The sequence below is a fragment of the Protobothrops mucrosquamatus genome, unplaced genomic scaffold (assembly GCF_001527695.2).
Source record: "Protobothrops mucrosquamatus isolate PMUCROS unplaced genomic scaffold, P.Mucros_1.0 scaffold1, whole genome shotgun sequence".
NCBI lineage: Eukaryota > Metazoa > Chordata > Lepidosauria > Squamata > Viperidae > Protobothrops > Protobothrops mucrosquamatus.
The window spans coordinates 4,773,218-4,792,339 of record NW_015386388.1 but is presented as its reverse complement, the minus strand read 5'-3'; the positions used below and the strand labels follow the sequence as shown (position 1 = coordinate 4,792,339).

The 19,122-nt window shown below is 36.2% G+C and overlaps 1 protein-coding gene across 1 annotated transcript in view; it reads left to right on the top strand.

Annotated features, from left to right (window-relative positions):
* LOC107303093 (keratin, type I cytoskeletal 10) overlaps positions 1–18,404 on the top strand; it is a 36,484-nt gene extending 18,080 nt beyond the window's left edge. The window contains exons 9-16 of the mRNA XM_015832284.2: positions 9,418–10,040; positions 12,340–12,422; positions 13,258–13,414; positions 14,168–14,329; positions 14,713–14,838; positions 15,489–15,709; positions 17,334–17,359; positions 18,048–18,404. Of these exons, the coding sequence (XP_015687770.2) occupies positions 9,418–10,040; positions 12,340–12,422; positions 13,258–13,414; positions 14,168–14,329; positions 14,713–14,838; positions 15,489–15,709; positions 17,334–17,359; positions 18,048–18,190 (1,541 nt within the window). The 3' untranslated portion in view covers positions 18,191–18,404. The remainder of the gene's footprint in view (positions 1–9,417; positions 10,041–12,339; positions 12,423–13,257; positions 13,415–14,167; positions 14,330–14,712; positions 14,839–15,488; positions 15,710–17,333; positions 17,360–18,047) is intronic.
* The last annotated feature ends 718 nt before the right edge of the window (positions 18,405–19,122 follow it).

Below are 19,122 nucleotides of genomic sequence, written 5' to 3'. Positions count from 1 at the left end.
ACACAGCTTCGAATATTTGGTTTTAATTTGGTTTTAGAGGGGTTTTTATTTTTATTGATATGTATATCTGTTTTAATATGCTGTGCACCGCCCTGAGTCCTGCGGGAGAAGGGCGGTATAGAAATTAAAATAATAATAATAATAATAATAATAATAATAATAATAATAATAATAATAATAATAATAATAATAATAATAACCTCCCCCCCCCAAAAGGAGGTGCATTTATTAGAACCAAGAATAGTTCAAAATGCATTTTCTTGTGTAAACATTGCTTTCCAAAAGGATGTGTATTAATAAAAGTGCTCACATATTCTTCGTCAATGCACCTTTAGAAAAGAACAGGACTATATGGTCAAGAATAATATTATACTTTGTCATCTTGAACTCCTAAGCAAAATAACCAACAAAATTTGAGACTGATAGATGAGAAATCAGGCAAAATTGACAGAATTGCCCATCCCTACCGTGAGAGCTTTTCCTTGATTAATCATTTCATATGTCTCAGGGCTGTCCCTTGGCACTAAAAAACAATCTGAGAGCTGAATGCCAGGGCAAGCCAAATCCTGCTTTTCCTCTCCTCTCCAAACCTTGTAAAACTCCATCAATTAAAGGAAGAATTTAGGCCCAGTTTGGCAAGATCAAAAGTTGATCTATGTCAAAATTTTGAATAAAATCAAGAATATTGTTTACATGGCTCATCAAAGTTAGGAAAGGAGATGCAATTATTTTAAAACAATGTTAGCAAAACCTGGACAATCACCTAGCAACAGTGAAATCATGCTGTAGCACATCCACTTACTAGAAATATGTCACAATTCAATGTGAAATAAAATCTAGACGATGTTAGAAAAAGATCTGGGAAGAAAGAAAAGGAGACAGGGATTGCATCTACTGTGACAGTGAACAGTGACAAACAGCAGCAATCCTGGAAAGAAAACTAAACATCCAGTATAGAAGTTCAAGAAGATTCAAGAGTATTAGTGTTGTGTCCTGAGCCTGCAGAAGCAGGCTTGGGACGCTGCAAGAGTCCCGGGAATTGCAAAAGCTGCCCGGGACCAGACTGAGCATCGCCAGCCTTGCACGCATGCGCAAGGCGGGAAAAAGAGTGCCTGCTATTGGTTGTTGTTGCCCGGGGATCCGGGAGTATAAAAGGAGGCCTGCGTGCCTCTGCTCTTGTTGGTTGGTTGGTTGTTGTGACTGAGAGAGAATAAAGATCTGTTCTGTAACATGAATTGCCTCCTTCACCATTTATCTAAGGACTTAACAATTAGTGTTTACTGGAAATACTTTTTACACACTCAAAAGAGAGGACATTTAAACTGAATTAGTTAAAGACTGTATGATTAAATGGGCTCAAAATATAGGAGAAACAATACCTATGGACACTTGGGAGCTGATCTGGGTGAGAAATGTGAAGTTTACACAAGCACAAAATTTACGTGAAAATTTTTATAAGATGTTTTATAGATGGCACTTGGATCCCTCAACTATGTCTCGTATTTATCCGAATTACGAATCCAAGTGCTGGAGGTGTGGTCATCCAGATGCAACTTTTTTTCATATGTGGTGGACTTGTAAGGAATAATTCCGGAAAACCCATGTTAATACCACCTTGAATGTCGTCTAAAAATTTTTTTCCTAATAAAAGGAAGGTGTCAACAAAGAAGATCCATAACACGTTCTAAATCTACGTTTTCTTTATTTAAACTACGTTTATTGTTTATCTGCTGCCCGATTGCTAATAGCCCAAAATTGGAAGAGCCCAATTCTGCCTACGATAGGAGACTGGAGATTGAAAGTTTCGTATCTTGCTGAAATGGCAAAGATTTCGGCTTACTTGAAGAACCATTCGAATGAACAATTTTTATCAATATGGAGAAGATGGATTGTTTATATTCAAAAGAAACATAGGGTGGTAGAATACAAGTTAGGTTTTTAGATTTTTTTAATGTTTGTTTACTTCTATCTTTTCTTGTAGATTAAGATATTTTGTGGAGTTAGAGATATTAGTATTTGTTTACTTTTATATGAATATTATCCTGGGATTAGGTTTGGGAAGTTCTGGGGGGGGGTTATTGATTGTTTATTGTGTTTATGTATGATTGTTTTTTTTATGATGGGAAAAATAAATAAAATTTTCAAAAAAAAAAAAAAAAGAGAGGACATTTAGATTTTCTTATCTCCAATCTTTTTCACTCTATCCTCTTTCCTTTTCAGTGCCTAGGAATGTAAAAGAAATCTATCACAGATTTATTTTCACATGAAATAACATATACAGTATTCCTAAAATGAAAGCTATCACAGAACAAATAATGGTATCTACTCAGCTCCAGATTTTTCTCTCACAAAAATTCATACATTTGAGGAACATTCATATCAAATATATATATATATATATTGGAGAAAACTATATAAAAGTTTCATTTGATTACATGTATATTGCTATTAGTACTACTACTACAAATAGTAATAATAATAATTGCAATACCAGGTGATGCACAAATTAAAGAGAAACAGCTCAACCACCACCACCCCCAAAAAATATTGTGATTTGCAAATTGAAGTTGAGCAATTATGGAGGAAGAAATCAATGGTTGTACCAATAGTAATAGGAACCCTTGGAGCAAAACCCAAAGGGCTGCCTAGATTATAAGGAAATTCTGAAATTATTAGATCTGAATATTCTGACTTTGCAAAAAGCCACCTTACTCAGAACTGCCTATATACTCAGACAGTACCTTAGCAGCTCTTAGGTCCTTGGATAAGACTTGAAACCAGTCCCAGACTGTGAATCAAATTGAAGATATAATAATAATAATAATAATAATAATAATAATAATAATAATAATAATAATAATAATAATAATAATAATAATAATAATAATAATAATAATAATAATAAACAATAAACAATAAACAATAAACAATAAACAATAAACAATAAACAACAACAACATAATGGTTTGAAGAAGAAAAAATGGCTTTTGAAGATTATCTGAAAGACAGTGATGAAGATGCACTGAAATTAGTATATCAGGAAGGCTTACTGACTACTGGAAAGACCAAACTGGCCTATAAGAAAGACCAAATGAAGAACAGAATGGAGGCATAGGAAGACAAAGCACTACATGGCCAGAACATTAAAAAAAAAAAAAGCTGAGAAAACAGATAATAACAAGACCTGGCAATGGCTAAGAACAGGAAAGTTGAAGAAAGAGACCAAGAGACTAATTCTGGCTGCACAAGACCCAGCCTTAAGGACAAATGCATACAAAGTCAAAATTGAGAAGACAGCAACACACAGTAAGTGCCGCCTATGCAAAGAAACTGAAGAAACAGTGGACCATCTGGTAAGCTGCTGCAAGAAGATTGCACAGACTGACTACAAGCAGTGGCATGACACAGTAGCAACAATGGTGCATTGGAAGATCTGCAAGAAATATCATTTGCCTGCAAGCAAGAACTGGTGAGATCATAAAATACAGAGTCATAGAAAATGAAAAAGTTAAATCACTCTGGGACTTTAAAAATTCAAACAAACAGACACCTGCCACCCTAACACCCCAGATTTAACAATTGTTGATAAGAAAGACAAAAAAGTCTGGATAGTGGACGTGGCAGTGCCTGGAGACAGCAGAATAGAAGAGAAAGAACTGGAGAAGATAACAAAATACAAAGACCTACAAATAGAAATAGAACAACTGTGGCAAAGGCAAGCAAGGGTAGTACCAATAGTAATAGGCTCCTTGGGTGCAATCCCAAAACAACTGGAGCACCACTTGAATGCCATCAGCATTGACAAATTTGCCATCAGTCAATTGCAAAAGGTGGCTTTTCTGGGGAAAGCTTCCATCCTGCAACGATATCTCTAACTCCGTCAAATATCCGGATCTGCATATCCCAGGTCCTTGGTAAGGACTCAATAGGTAGACAAAAATGCCAAACCCAATCTGAACATCTGGCTGACAGTGCGATAATCAATAATAATAAAGCTTTAATCCTTTCTTTCCAAAACAATCAATAATGTACATGTGAGGAAAGATGACCTATACAAATGATGGGTTTTTTAAATTTGTTTTGAGTAACTCACAGACAATTTGGAAGTAAATGTCCATGAATTAAAGTTTAGTGGACATTGTTTTCAAGTCTGGGAGAAAAATTCATCTGCCTTTTCTGATGTAGTAACTTCCAGTTATGATTACAAATGTTGTCATTTTGAGCCAGTATAATTTTATAATCTAGTTTTCACTTTCAGAGTACTTTTAATTAAGAAAAATCTATGCCACAGTTCAAGGGAATAATAGAATGTATCATTCAACATATTTTAAGATACCAGACTGGGAAGGCTGAACTATACTGTATGTACTGGACATTTTGAGTGGAACAATATTGTTTCCAATTTTAATCTGCAGATGGTCTGAATTATTCTGATGCTCCAAGGAACAAAGGTCTTAGAAACATTGATAGAATGCTGAAAGAAAGTTCTTATATTTAATATTAATAGTTTTCATTCAAATAGGGGATTATTTTATAATAGTCATTTTTCAAACCAACCAGTCAATCAACAAATCAAATTTTATTATGGTCACCACCCAACAAAAGTTGCACAATAGAGTATGAGACACTTATGTCATAATTAAAAGACTGGGTAATTCTGAACTGATTAAATTCAGAGCAAAAGAAATTTAGATATAGATTAAATTTCTGGTGTCACAATCTATTAGCTGTCACATAGAGAGAAGCTGAACACAAAATTAATCAGTGAAATCTAAAAACAATGTACTGGGGCTAACCTGAAGTTATGAGCTGTGTCATTCTGACAATATTGTAATACACAAAAAGCAAAGCAATATTAAATCCTGATCATTTGCCCAATCTACACTGAATATTACATTACATTGCTAAGAATAATTTTCATTCAATGGTAATTTTCATCATTTTCTAATGAATGATCATTCTTATTTTTCAATTTTTCTTCAATAAACCACAGCTTAACTCAGTCCTATCATTAAGTAGAACCAGGAGCAGTCCATGCCTTTATGGCTCCTTCAACCATTCCTTTCTGTTGGAAGACAGATTCTGCTATATCTTATTTTCTGTCTTGAATCACTCAAGCTAACTTCATGTAGTGCTTAAATAAGATTAAACTTTGCTATCTGTTCCTCCAATGGAAAAAATGTTCCAAAGAACAGAGATTGCCACTGAGAAAACATGTTGCTTTATTTATGCCCCATAAAGATTCAATGACAGGACATCTCTTGAAAAAAGCAAGATGCATTTTAAATTACTCATTTTCATCAATGTGATGCAAAGTGGACAGCTACTGTATAGTCAAAACGGCACTGATGGAGTTGCCTATTTAATCTTCTGCAGCAAAAACAACAGACTGTTTTCTGGTTCCTTCAGGGCTAAGAACATTCATTATTGCTGCTGTTGTTGTTAAAAAGAAATATATCATCAAAGAGGAAGACAAAAGAGAATCCGGTTTTAGAGCGAAATGTACATTTGTTAATGGATATGTTTTAAGGCATTCCCAGGAAGCAATGCCATGCTTTATATACAAGATACTTTGGTTTGCTGCCCTAATGCTGACATCAGATGGGAATTTCAATATTTCTGGTTCTCCCATTTTCTAAAGGTGCTTGAACTTTGCACCAGGTAAGAATATTCTTTCAATGCCTTTTGAATGTAGCACTAATGATCAGTTTGGCATGAAGCTAAATATTGACATGATTGAAAAAAATATTGAATTGCAAAATGGTAATTAATTGTCCAGGGTAATAGTTTAACTTTACACACATGCATGTGTTTGTAAGCTGTCCAGAGTCACTTCATGGTGAGATGGGCGGCACATAAATTTAATAAATAAAATAAATGCGCGTGCGTGCACACACACACACACACACACGCATACACACACACATACACACCTACCTTCTGCAATTATTGCACCAAAAGAAATTGTGCCTCCTCAAGGTATAATTTCTGTAAAGGGAGGAAGAACTATCATGGAAAATTCATTTCCTGCTAAATGGAAATACTTGGACAAAATAATATCTTGGCTAGTGATGATGGCTTTGAAAAATGAGAATTGTAGTCCCACACATCTGCAGACCTGGTTTATAAAAGTTGGACTCATAGCCTCAGATTTTAAGCACAATAATTTCAAAATTTGTGCTTCATTGTGACATTACAAACAAGTATGGAAGGGACAGAATTTGCTTCCTGATGTTGGGATTCAAGATTTTTCACTTATCTTCTGTGGCTGCTCTATTCATTTTCCATAACCACTGTGTGAAAGGCAATTTTTCTATCTCATTAACCCATAATCTAGTCATATTATACCATATTTATACTTATTTATCTCATATATTTTCTCAATTTCGATGTAATCAGACTAACACATAGACTGGTTCACCTATCAGGCACTTTTTAAAAATAAGTTGTTTGATTTTGTGACTCTTGTTCTTTTTTGCCCACCATTAATGTTAAAATCTCATGGGCAAATATTTTGTTGCCTGCTGCAGATATTATCAATTGAAGCAGTATCCTTGTGATTATGGTGTGGATATATAAATGTACAGAGGTAATTCTTAAACATCAACTGATTATTCTAATCCGTTTGGTGAGGGAGAGGTGAAACAAGAGACAACAAAATGTAAAAATAAAAAATAAGCATAATGTGATACTCTTTAGTTGGCAAAAACTTTTTGACGGGCAAAAAACCGTCAAGATTCAATTTTTGCTTAGTGTGTTTTGAAATAACAAAATTTGTGGTTTGTAAAAGATGGTTTATGGCTCAGTCTGTTGACATATCCAAGCAACTGTATTTTTTTCAATAAATAACTGATGTGTGAATCCAGTCATAATATCCTTAGCTAGTTTCAAAATGAGCCAAACAACAGAATTACCATTAATGAAGAACTGGCTAGCAATAAGATGGAGTTTAGAATTAACCATTAATCACATCCAATAAACCTCTTGGAAATTTTTTCATAATTACCCAGGACTTGTCTAAACTTGCTTCTTCAAGTTCCAAATCTGTAGTGATATATAGATCTGGCAAAAGATGCTTGCAAATATCAGTCATTCCCCTGGCACATCTGCTGATATTCCATGGCTCAAAGCCAACCTTCATTTGAAGCATGTTTTTCCAACCTGACAATGCAATACTGTAATTTCTTTCTGAAGCTGCAGGGACTACTTTTCCCATCACACAGAGAGGCTATTGGGTGTAAACCAGTTCCTAAGAAAGAAAGTCTGAGCTTAAGTTTCTAGTCTCAGGACCCAGCACTTCCATCTTTTCTTTTGGCTGCCTGGAACACATCTGCAACTCAGTCTTCATTCCTGTTTTTAAGAAATGTTGCTTGGTCAGCATATACAGTTCTTGATTAAGAGGAAAACTCCCTATGTTTTGTCTCTTTCTCTCTTATCTATGCAATTAAAGTGCAATTGAAAATGCACCCATAAGTGAGATAATTTATTATCACAGGAGAAAACATTAAAAAAACTTCTGCCCAATACTAACGTTCATATCAGAGTTTAATTTATAAATAATTAAAATGGAGTGAAGGGTAAAGGAGGCTTGGATATCTCAGAATCAGAAAGTTGCAAAGTTCCTGATGAATCTGTTAAAGAAGAAGGAAAATTACTTAATACATGTTCAAAGTCAAGTTTAAAGAAAATTTCTCCAAGTCCATTCAGCTGAGTAATCTGCATATTTAATTCACAATTATTTTTAGGTCAGCCTGCCTAGGACTGAAGCCATGTACTTTTTTACATATCCAAAGGAACATTTCATTCCAACCAGTGCAAGAACTGATTTTCCAAAGCTTCCTTAGGATCACCTTTGCATGTGTCCTTTATTCTTTCTTACCATATTTGATATAGAACTTTAAGGAAAGGCCATCCAGACTTCAAAATACAATACAAATAGGAGGATCTCCACTAACGTACTGTAGTGCATGTTCTGTTCATGCATACATACATATCAAATCTTCCTCCTTGTTTTGCATCAAAGATATGAAATATATAACCTTCACAATGCTTTTTACAGCAGCTCCACATTTTATATTTTTACATAGTACATCTAACAATACCATCTCTTGGAAGATGTAGCAAAACCCCTTTGGTGTGTTGCTCTCTGTGTTTGTATGTGCATGAGAGTTTCGGAGTGCTTATTTGTATGGGTATAAAGGTTAGGGTTAGGGTTAGAGTTTAGGAATGACAGATCCTCCTAGTGATACAGCAGGATTACCTGCCATGTAGACCAACAGCAAATCTAGGCAACCTCCTTGACACCTTGTTCTTAAATGGCATCTGAGGGACTTATAAATAAAATGAAAGGCAGATAAGTGCAGTGATTGGAGAAAAATAGCAAGGAGAAGTCTTTAAAGTATTTGTGGAGAACATGGCACAGAGGTAGAGCACGTGTAGAGAGTCCTGGTAGAGAGGGGCTGTTAGCCACTTTTCAGCTCTACCAATACTCCAAGTTGGCAGAAATCAGCTTCTTTCTAGGTTCCATGAGTCCTTTCATTTCAGTCCAGGATCTGGACAAGGATCTTCCTTCACTTATCCATGGAGGAAATATTTGATGTATTATTAGCAAGGAGAATGTAGAAGAGAAAATAAAAAGGCACGAGAAACCCAACTGGATCCCACACTCTTATATTTTACTCCCCACACTTCCTTTAGCTTTTAAAATATGACTGCTTTTCACACACATTCACTATGCTTTTAATGTCAACTCCAATGTGTCATTCTCCTATGCCTTGGAGAGAGAAAAGACAAATAGAGAGGAAGTGAAAGGAATAAGGAGGTGGGATGGTCAATGATAGACTGTCGGCCTGATCATTTTCCGTTGCTGAAGTGAAGCCTCTTTGCTCAGTACATCCCTAGAGAGCTGTGCCTGGCAGTTCTGAGTAAAAAGAGCAATAAGTGATTGCTCAATTAACTAATTCTTAAATATTTTAGTAGGAATAAAGAGAATTGAGTGAAACAGGATCCCCTAACAGAAGGAACCTGCTTTTTTTATTTTGAACACTGCCCTTCTATCATTTCCTCAGGGCTTTTTAGCTAATGAAGTAAGGAGTTGAGAAGCCTATCCCCTCCCCACTCCAATTGTGTTCAAAAGTTTAAAGAAATGTAACCACCCTGAAAGTGCTCCAGCATCAAGAGAAAAATAAGCCAGGCTCTCCTGGATGAAATCTTTCACTTTGCTGGCTGTAGAAGTAAACATACATACAGCCCACCTGAATTGGAACTGTTACATTTCAAAGCAAGCAGATTATTCCACTAAGCCTCTCCCAACAGGGTGTGTCTTGGCAGAATATACTTGGGTAATGCAATAGAGCACACCCTCAGAGGACTATAAATGCAGCCAGGCAACACTGCAGATGGTAGCTTCTTCACGCTAAACCAAGCCGAGTAACAGTCTTGCATCTGAACTTTCTTTCACGATGTCTACACACTATTACCAAAGCTCCTCTTCTTCTTATGGTGGTGGTGGTGGTGGTGGTTCTGGCCGTGTGGCTTCTGTCCGTCTTGGACCATCCAGTATCCATGGGGGAGCTGGTGGCCGTGTATCTGCCTCTTCAGCTAGGTTTGTATCTTCTGGTTCAGGATATGGAGGCGGTTATGGATATGGAAGTGGCTTAGGAGTTGGTTGTGGTATTGGATATGTTGCTGGAGGTGGCGTTGGCTATGGAAGTTGCTTTGGTGGTGGAGTTGGTGGAGGCTATGGTGGTGGAGTTGGTGGAGGCTATGGTGGTGGATTTGGTGGAGGCTATGGTGGTGGCCTTGACTTTGTGGTTGGTGGTGGTGGCGGTGATGGAGGCCTTCTGACTGGCAATGAGAAGATCACCATGCAAAATCTCAATGACCGCCTGGCAAATTACTTGGATAAGGTGCGAGCCCTAGAGGAGGCAAACACTGAGTTAGAGATCAAGATCCGAGACTGGCATCAAAAGCAGGCACCCACTAGCCAAGCCAAGGACTACAGCAATTATTACAAGATTATTTCGGATCTCCGTAACAAGGTAGGATCCTGAACAAAGAATTATATTGATGTTAATAGATCAAGTTTGAAAGTTTCCTCTCCTCCTCCTCCTCCTCCTCCTTCTCCTCCTCCTCCTCCTCTCCTCCTTCTTCATACTTTTATCCTTTATTCAACTATGATTATTTTCATATTCTGGATGATAACTCTTATGCTTTCAGATTGTGATTTTTTAAAAATTAGATCAAGCAAACACCTTTGTATGTATGTATATATGTATGTCTCTTTCTCTCTCTTCCTCGATCGCTGTATGTATATATGTGTCTCTGTGTGTTTGTGTTTGTGTATATACATGCACACACAGACACACATATATTGTATTGCTTTTCTGTAATTTCCCTAGGCAGTTAAAATAATACATATTAATAAAGACCAATGATTAAACTACAGCATCAGTTTGTATGGTATTTATTACTTGGTAGCAATTCAGATTTGCACCATAATGGATCCCATTTCTCCCAAATGTCAATGATTGATGCTATTTCTTGCACCATTCAAGGCAAAGAAATTAGGGTTCTTGTCTTCTCTGTTTTGCCTAAGGATAAAATTCCACTAAAATCAATGCAACCCTCCCTGATGTAAAAAGTTTGAACTTTGTTATTTAGTACCCGTATAGGTCTTTGCTGTGTGAAGAAATAGCTAAATCTGTTATCATTCATCTTCAATCAATGTTTGTATGACGTGTTCTTTCCATTTAGAAAAGAGAGAACTGGGAAATACTGGGTATAATGAATCCACCAGAAGCAAACATGAATATTCCTATTTTTGACTGATTTCCTTAGAATCAAAATGTTAAGTCCCAACTGATTTCAGACTGTATCCTTGATGAATCACAGAATCCCATGTCTCTTCTTGCTCCCTCCCCCTCCTTTTTTTTTTTTTTTTTTTTTTTTTTGCCTACAACGAATGGTTTGGAAATGTTTGTTCCTATCTTAGGTAAATTAGCTAGTTATGTTAATGAAAAATGGCAAATTATGGCTGAATTTTACTATGATTTGTTAAAAAGATCAAGCCAATATTTAGTAAGTAAATTTATTTTGGCCAAACATAATTAAGATAAATTAATTTGTGATTAATTCTGGTAGTTGAAGTCCACATAGCTTAAGGTCACCAGGTTTAAGAAATACATATGATCTTTTTCACATCACTCTGTACAGTAGGGTAGCTGAAACATGAAAGTCAAAACTGATATGTAGTTCACACAATTCATATTTGTCTTAAAAATGTTAAGCTTTTTTTCATTCTGCTCTCCCTATTAAATCCCTATTAAACTTTAATGTAGAAACTATACTTGTATTTTCTAGATCCAAGAAAAATGTTTTATAGCACCAAGACCATAATTAATGTCTAGCATAAATATGTAATAAACTACATGTAAAAATCAATATAGAAATATTTATACTTTATTAGCCAGGAAGGACACATTTAGATAACATATTTATATTAACTAAGCTAGAGTGCCAGATTAGCACAGCATAATACATGTCAAAGTTACCTAGAGGATTGCCTAAGTTCTTACCAAGAACAGAATCCTATCCAATATGTATATCTGGATGACTGGAAGTGATGCCAAGGAATATTCCAGTCAATTCCTCAGCACCACTTACATTATTCCAATCATGCTTTTCTATTTTTTTATTTTAATATTTTATTTTAATATTTAGGATTGACTTATTGCTTACCTAAATATATTGGTACTGTACAGAGGACTCTTCTTAGCCATATGTCAAGAAAATTTTTCCAGACAGTTGCTATAAAAGACTTCATATAGTAATGATAGAGGAAAAGGAAAGATAGCTTCCCTGGCTGACTGAATATGACTCCTGGGCAAACCCATAATGCACTGCAAAACCAGATTACACTAACCTAAAACTTTCAGTTATCCAGGAAGACTGACTAGTATTGGGAAAACCCTAGATGTCGGCCCTAAGAGATAGTCCACATCATGAAACTGGCTGCATAAGAAGTCTAAAACTATACTTTATTGACATAGGTTATAATAACAACCTTGCAAGTCTGCTGATAATTTATCTTCCCTCTTTCTTATAACCCATGGAATCATAGTTTAACACATCCTTCAACATCTTTTGCTCTTATAACAGTTTCTGAATATCTTCTCCAAAGCCATCTCAATGCCTCCTACACTAGACAACTAAAGGAGAAATTGTACAAAAATTGACTAACCCCTCCACAAGTTTTAATGACTAAGCTAAACATCTTCAGGCACTAAATCTTTTTCCTATATTAATGTTTTTTCCCCTGTCTTCTCTCTTCTTTGGTAGATTGGTGACTGTACATGTGACAATTCTAAGGTTGTTTTGGAGATTGATAATGCTAGACTGGCTGCTGATGACTTCAGACTGAAGTGAGTTTTTTCTCCATTTATTTTTCTATTCCCCAAAGACTCTTTCTGAGCTGAAGAAAAAGGAGGAAAAAGATAATAGAAAAATTCAGATAAAAATGAACCAGAGCCCCTTTGAAACTGTATATACAAGTCTATGTCTCCATTAGTAAGCCCAACCCAAGGCTGGAATAGCAGGTTGGTGGCCTTGAGCGAACAATGATGGATAAGAAGAAAAGAAGAGAAAAGTCTTGCTCATTGTTATGTGAAAAAAACATGGCAATAGTAGCAAAGAAAAATGGTGATGTGGAAATGGATAGTTAAGTATGCAGGGGCCCTTGAAAAGAACACTGGCCTTCAAACCTAAGATATGTAGCAATTGATGAGTTTGGTTGAGCTTAAAACATAAACAGAATAAAAGTAAGATAGCTTCTCATCCACTGTCAAAAATAAGGGGAAAGAGTACAGATAGAAATGTTAATCTGCATATAGCATTCAAATGCTGAGTTGTATGTATGATGCAAATTTAATAACTTAGTTGTTGAAACTATTTCATCTTAATGGGTCAAATGGGAGGTGATTTGTATGTCTGTTAAACATGTTATCCAAGTTCTAGCTACTGATCAGCAATGTCACAACCTTCAAAATGGAGTCACATTGGGTAGTCCCTCAAACATAATACTGTCTTTTATAAAGTAGGTATGTGATCTCCTTAAAGGAAAAAAAAAACATTCTAGTGAAGGAAGGGAGAAAAAAAATGGAAAGATGCTTGAAAAATTGTATGTTTCAATACATAGAGATAGCAAGGTGTTTTGTTTCTATTTGGAGTACTTGAACTTTTTTCCTTGAATGTTATCAGGTATGAGAATGAGCTGCATCTCCGCCAGGGTGTTGAGAGTGACATCAATGGTCTGCGCAGAGTCATGGATGAACTAACTCTGTTTAAATCTGACATGGAAATGCAAATTGAAGAGAAGAAGGAAGATCTGGCCTACCTCAAGAAGAACCATGAGGAGGTGGGTAACTGGGGAAAGGAAAATGGAGAAGAGCATGCCGCCACATTGAGAAGACAGCATAAAATTATCCATCACCATCCATAGATAGACTCTTATTGTTTCATGAGTTCTGTATAAAAAAAAGTTGATCAGCAGATGGCTGATGGCTGCATTTTAAAAAAGCTGGATGGGGCCAAGATAAAAAATATGGATAGGACTAAGGCAGAAATGAAATCTGATTGATATTTTCAAATCATTAATTACACAGTAAGATAATAATTTTGGGAGAATTCTAGGATGATACTGTATAGGAGGCCACACATTGCACTCAGCTAAAGATTAGTCATGTTTACATAAATAGAGGTTGTGCCTCTTCCAGATGGTATCAAGTAAGATGGCACCTATGTGGATTGTTGGTATGGGCTGCTGGAAACCAGCATCCACATAAATGTAGAGCCTGCCTGTCATTTCTCTCCCAAAAAAAATTATCTTCACTGGGAAAGATGGTGGTGGTGGGGGGGGGGGTTGAATATTATTATTTCCTTTTTCTAGACTGGAAATAGGAAACCAGCTCTTGATGGCTACTAGAAATGCTAGCTGGCCTTTAAGCCTAACAAAAACAATCAATAATGTTGATTACTGTTGCTCATCAGAAGATTATTCCAAGCATTAAAGTGTTCAGGGACACAGCTGCTACTTGCAGATAGCTGAAAAGAGGTAGTATGTGGAAGGAAAACTAATTGTCTGCCTATTTTGCCTCCCCACCTCCCAAAGTTAATGAAAGAATACAGTACTCAGCTAACTGGACAGGTCAATGTTGAGATGGATGCTGCACCTGGAGTTGATCTCACCAAAATTTTGGCTGACATGCGAGAACAATATGAACAAATGGCTGAGAGGAACCGCAGAGATGCTGAGGCCTGGTTCTTTACCAAGGTACACTGCCTTTCCGGAAATTGTCTGTATTTTCACAACATCCTAGGATTTTCATTCAGAAGATTCTTTATTCTATTAAATCAAAAAATACAGAACATTCTTCCCCTCTCCTTTTTCCCTGCAAAAAAAAAAAAAAGTAGAAGTAATGGGGAAATTCAGGATATCCCCTTCTATATATTATTCCAGATCTATGTTGAGTTACAGCTTCCATAGAATTATTTCTATATCCCTGTACAAACATGTTTCAGATTGTACTGTAAGTCTGTGAATGTTCCTAATTACGTATATTTGAATCTACTAGGAATTAATTAGACATATACTAGTCAAAGCCTTGCAACATTACTCAGCATATTTTATTTGATTTTAATCCTTCCTGCACCCAGACTGAAGAACTGAATCGTGAAGTTGCTACCCATACTGAACAACTACAGACAAGCAAGACTGAGATTTCAGAACTAAGACGTACAATACAGAGTTTGGAGATTGAGCTGCAATCCCATCTTAGCATGGTATGTTGCTTTGCTCAAATTTTCAATGGGAATAAATCAGATTAGGAAGCATTTTTGTAGCTTGTAGATTTTCATTTCCAAACAATAAGTAAATCAAAATTCAGCTATCAACTGAAATTCACATTTCTCTGAATTTTACAATGCAAAATTTAAAATGGTGTATATCAAATAAATACTCACATTCCTGAAAATAATGTAACAAATAATGTAGGATAAATATGCTAAAATGCATACACATTTTACTGAGAATTTTAAAAGCAAAAGTCTCAAATGAGTATAGAAATGGGATGATCCTAATGGAAAAACAGGAAACTGAAAGAGATATGTAATTTAGAAAAATGAAAAATTGAGAGACAGTGAAATTGCAAGATTTATCCATCTTTCAACAGGTAAAGATATCTGTCCATAAAAAAATCTAGCTTCTAAAGCATTTCAAGTTAGATGGAAATAATTGCAAGATACAGTAGTACTATCTGTCCCCATTTAATAACCCAATGGGTATTCAAGTTCTTAGAGCTGGAATGGGTGCCAATGGGTATTCAAGTTCTTAGAGCTGGAATCAAGCTACTTTTTGATAGAGATCAGATTCTGCAATTCAGTGTTGGTAGCCGTTCAGATTTCTAGATCCTCTTATTTTTCTCCCTTATTAGAAAGCTGGCTTGGAAAGCAATTTAGCAGACACAGAAGGACGGTACTGTGCTCAGCTCGCACAAATCCAGAACCTAATCACTGGTGTAGAAGAACAGCTGGCTGAGTTAAGAAATGACATGGAGCGCCAGAATCAAGAATACAGGATGCTCATGGATATCAAAACACGGCTGGAACAGGAGATTGCCACTTATCGAAACCTGTTGGAGGGTCAGGACTCAAAGTATGTAACTAATTCACAATGAAAACAACTTAGTAATGTAAAAAGAATTATTGAAAGGGGTGAGGTTTTCAATAGCTCATCATGCTTGACTACAGAAGCAATACTCTTAGTCTGTCACTAATAGTGCACTTGAGAAAAATGCCTCCTTGAATTCCCTTCCTGGTTGGTGAACTGGGACAATTATTTATCCAAATAAAATTGAAAATTTAATGTACAATCACACATAAAATTATAAAAGATCAAGTTCCTATTGAAAGTAGACTCCCCCCCCCCAGAATATTAGTTAATACCAGCAGATTTATAGCTTATTCACATAAAATTTACATAATGAGCAATAGATTCTTTCCCAAACAATTTAGAGTTTGCTTGCAAACAGCTGAAAGACTGTTGTTGTTTGCATATATAAAAGACAGACTAATCAATCAATCAATCAATCAGTCAATCAATCAAAAAATCTTTACCATAGGTAAAAGAAATGGCCAGCTTGCCTTTCTAAACCTAGAGAGTGCCAGGGTTTGTATAAACTTCTTTATTTTCTAAAAGTTCTAATATTTAGATTTCATCTTTATTCTGCAACAATAAAAAGTACACATTTTTATATAGTATGAATTCTGAACTCCAGTACCTTCTTGAACTGGATTTTTTTATCCATTTCTTAGTTGCTTTACATATTCCTTGGATACAAGTAGCTGCAGAAAAATGGAAAAATGGAATTTAAACTATTTCACATGTAAATCTCCATCTGGTTTGGTGCATTTATTTTGTTATTTAGAATTTGTATTTCAATCAAATATGGTAAAAGTTACTTTTTGAGAGATTTCCACTTTGGCTGATACTCTACACAGCTGATGTCTCATTTCAATAAGTTTCATTCAGTTCTGGATTTAATTCAAAATAATCATGATAAACAGTGCTGAGGATTGCAGTATGAAGAATCTGCTTCAGGTAGTAAACTTTGAAAATATAGATATACTAATCAAATAACAAGATAGTTTGGTGTTTAGTTTAAGGCTAGAAACAGCGGGACTGTGAGTTCTAGTTTTATCTTAAACACAAAGCCACCTGGGAAACCTTGGACCAGTCGATTTATCTTATCCCCAGGGAAAAGTCAAGGGCAAATCACTTCTGAAAATGTAGGGAGGAAACAGCCCAGTCAGTCACCAGGAATCAACACAGACTTGGGGCACATTGACAGTCTAAAAAGAAACCCTCTCCATTTGCCATGTCACTTGGAATGTCAGAAAGATTAGCAGGTTACAAGGTTAGCAATCTCAGCTGTTCCTATGGCCAGAAGGACAAAGTTCTTTGCTCAAGGCCAGACAGAGGCCAACTTATGCCCTCTAAACACAGCCCAATAATAGAGCTCCTCAGCCTTCCCATTGCTTAGCTGACATTAAGACATTAGTTTTATTAACTAAAACTGAAAATTAGTTCAGATTTATGTTAAATGTGGCTGTCAAAATGTTACTGGCATAATAGCTGGGGGGGGGGGGGAGAAATCCATGATGTTCCCTTTACCTTGGAGCCCTAAGCACATACTTATTTTGTTTAATGACTAATCCAGGACTGCCTTTGTCCTATCCCATCACATCTAACTATCCTGTTTCTTCTTTTTCCTTTACAGACTCCCAGGTTGGTCTCCAAAAGATGGTAAGAAAAACTTTAGTTAAGGTCACAAATATTTGGGTGATAGAAAGATTCAAAGGACTGCTTCACACAGACTATAGTCTGGGTGAAACTTTCCTTGGAAGTTGCATTGCACCTACTGTACATGGCAACTTCTGTGCAGAAGCCTCTTCCAATTACTTTGGTTCTTGGATGAAGGGTTCACAACAATGCAAACCTCCTTGTCAAGTAAAATTGTGTTGCCTCCTTGCTGATGTATTGTGAAATACTCAGGGCTCTATTTGAAATCATGGAAATGTGTCAAGATTTAGTGTACACTCATTGACAAACTTAAATCTCATTAATTCCAACTAGTTTTCCATATTTAGAAGACAAGAACTGAACATGGTAAAAATGATCCATAGATTACTATGACTTTATTCATACAACATTGTAAACCAAATCAGGCAGGGTTAGCAGCTGCATTTGCAGCTAAGTGCTAAGCTTGATTGGTTTTCATCTTGTTTAAAGGAATAGGCACAATTCAGGGCATACACAAACACAGGATTGTACCACTGGACTATTAGCTATCAATTGGAAATTGTTCTGTTTAGGGAGTGAGAAACAACACAGGGATTAAATGTGATTGACCGTAGGCAACTTTCATTGCAATATGCGCGATACAGAGGCTTTCTACTATTTATTTTACATCGGCTTTCTCTCTTTGCAACAGCATCCTACGGAGGAGGCAGCACCACAATCACCTACAGTAGTGGTGGCAGCAGTGGTGGTGGTGGTGCCATCAGTGGCGGTGGCTACAGCAGTGGCGGCGGCAGCAGCGTTACTACCAGCAAAGTGCGCTCTGGAAACTTCTGAATCTCCTGAAAAGTGCACTCACCTATTGGATGGGCTTCCTTCAGCAATTTCAGCATAGCCACAAATCCTTCTTTTTGCAGAAGTATGCCTCGGCTTGGCTACTTTTTTCATAGTGGTTCCTTTCCAGCTTTGCCTGACTCATCTTAGCCAATTCTCATTCTGTATTGCGCATCATAATAAAAATCCTCTTTGGGCTTGAGTTTGCAAATTAAAATGGCTTGGCGTCTTTCTTGTTTGCACCGTGGGTTTTACCACTCTTCAGAATTTGACACAGGCATGTTTGTTGAATAAAAAACTGTCTCTGGAAAAAGAGCAAGCAGACCCAAAAAAAAGTACATGGAAAAAACTTCCCTTTGGGGAGGTTATGATCTTCAAAAATTTGCTTCATTGCTTAAAAGATATCTGAAGAAATATTCACCAGATCCAATGGAGAAGATGAATGTTGTATTTGCTTATTCTAGAATATACAAAGAGCTAAGGAAGTTATTCCACCTTGCTTTAACTCCCTACATCCCTAGTGCATTCTGGATTGACCATGTGATTACACCACATTACATAGCCATCTGCTCAGAAAACTCTAGAGAAATTAAGAAGTATTTCTGCAAGAAGTCTGCTAGAAATGCACTATGCTTTTTAAAGGTTAAACAAATTCAATAAAAGATATCTAGTCCATTACAAGCATTTTTTAAAAAATAATACTAATCCCTGCCTCTGTGATTTTGTTATTGTTGAATAATAGTTAACACTATTATTGATTATTTATCCCACCATTGATTCTTTGGGGTGGGGGTGGGGAGGCAATATTCCAAAATCTGCTTCAAGAGACATTTGAAGCAAGACTCTTTTTGCTCCTTATGTCCATTCTATTCTATTCCCTTTTTCAGGTCAGAGTCTGAACCCAGAGAAATACAAGGCAATAACTGTGTGAACAC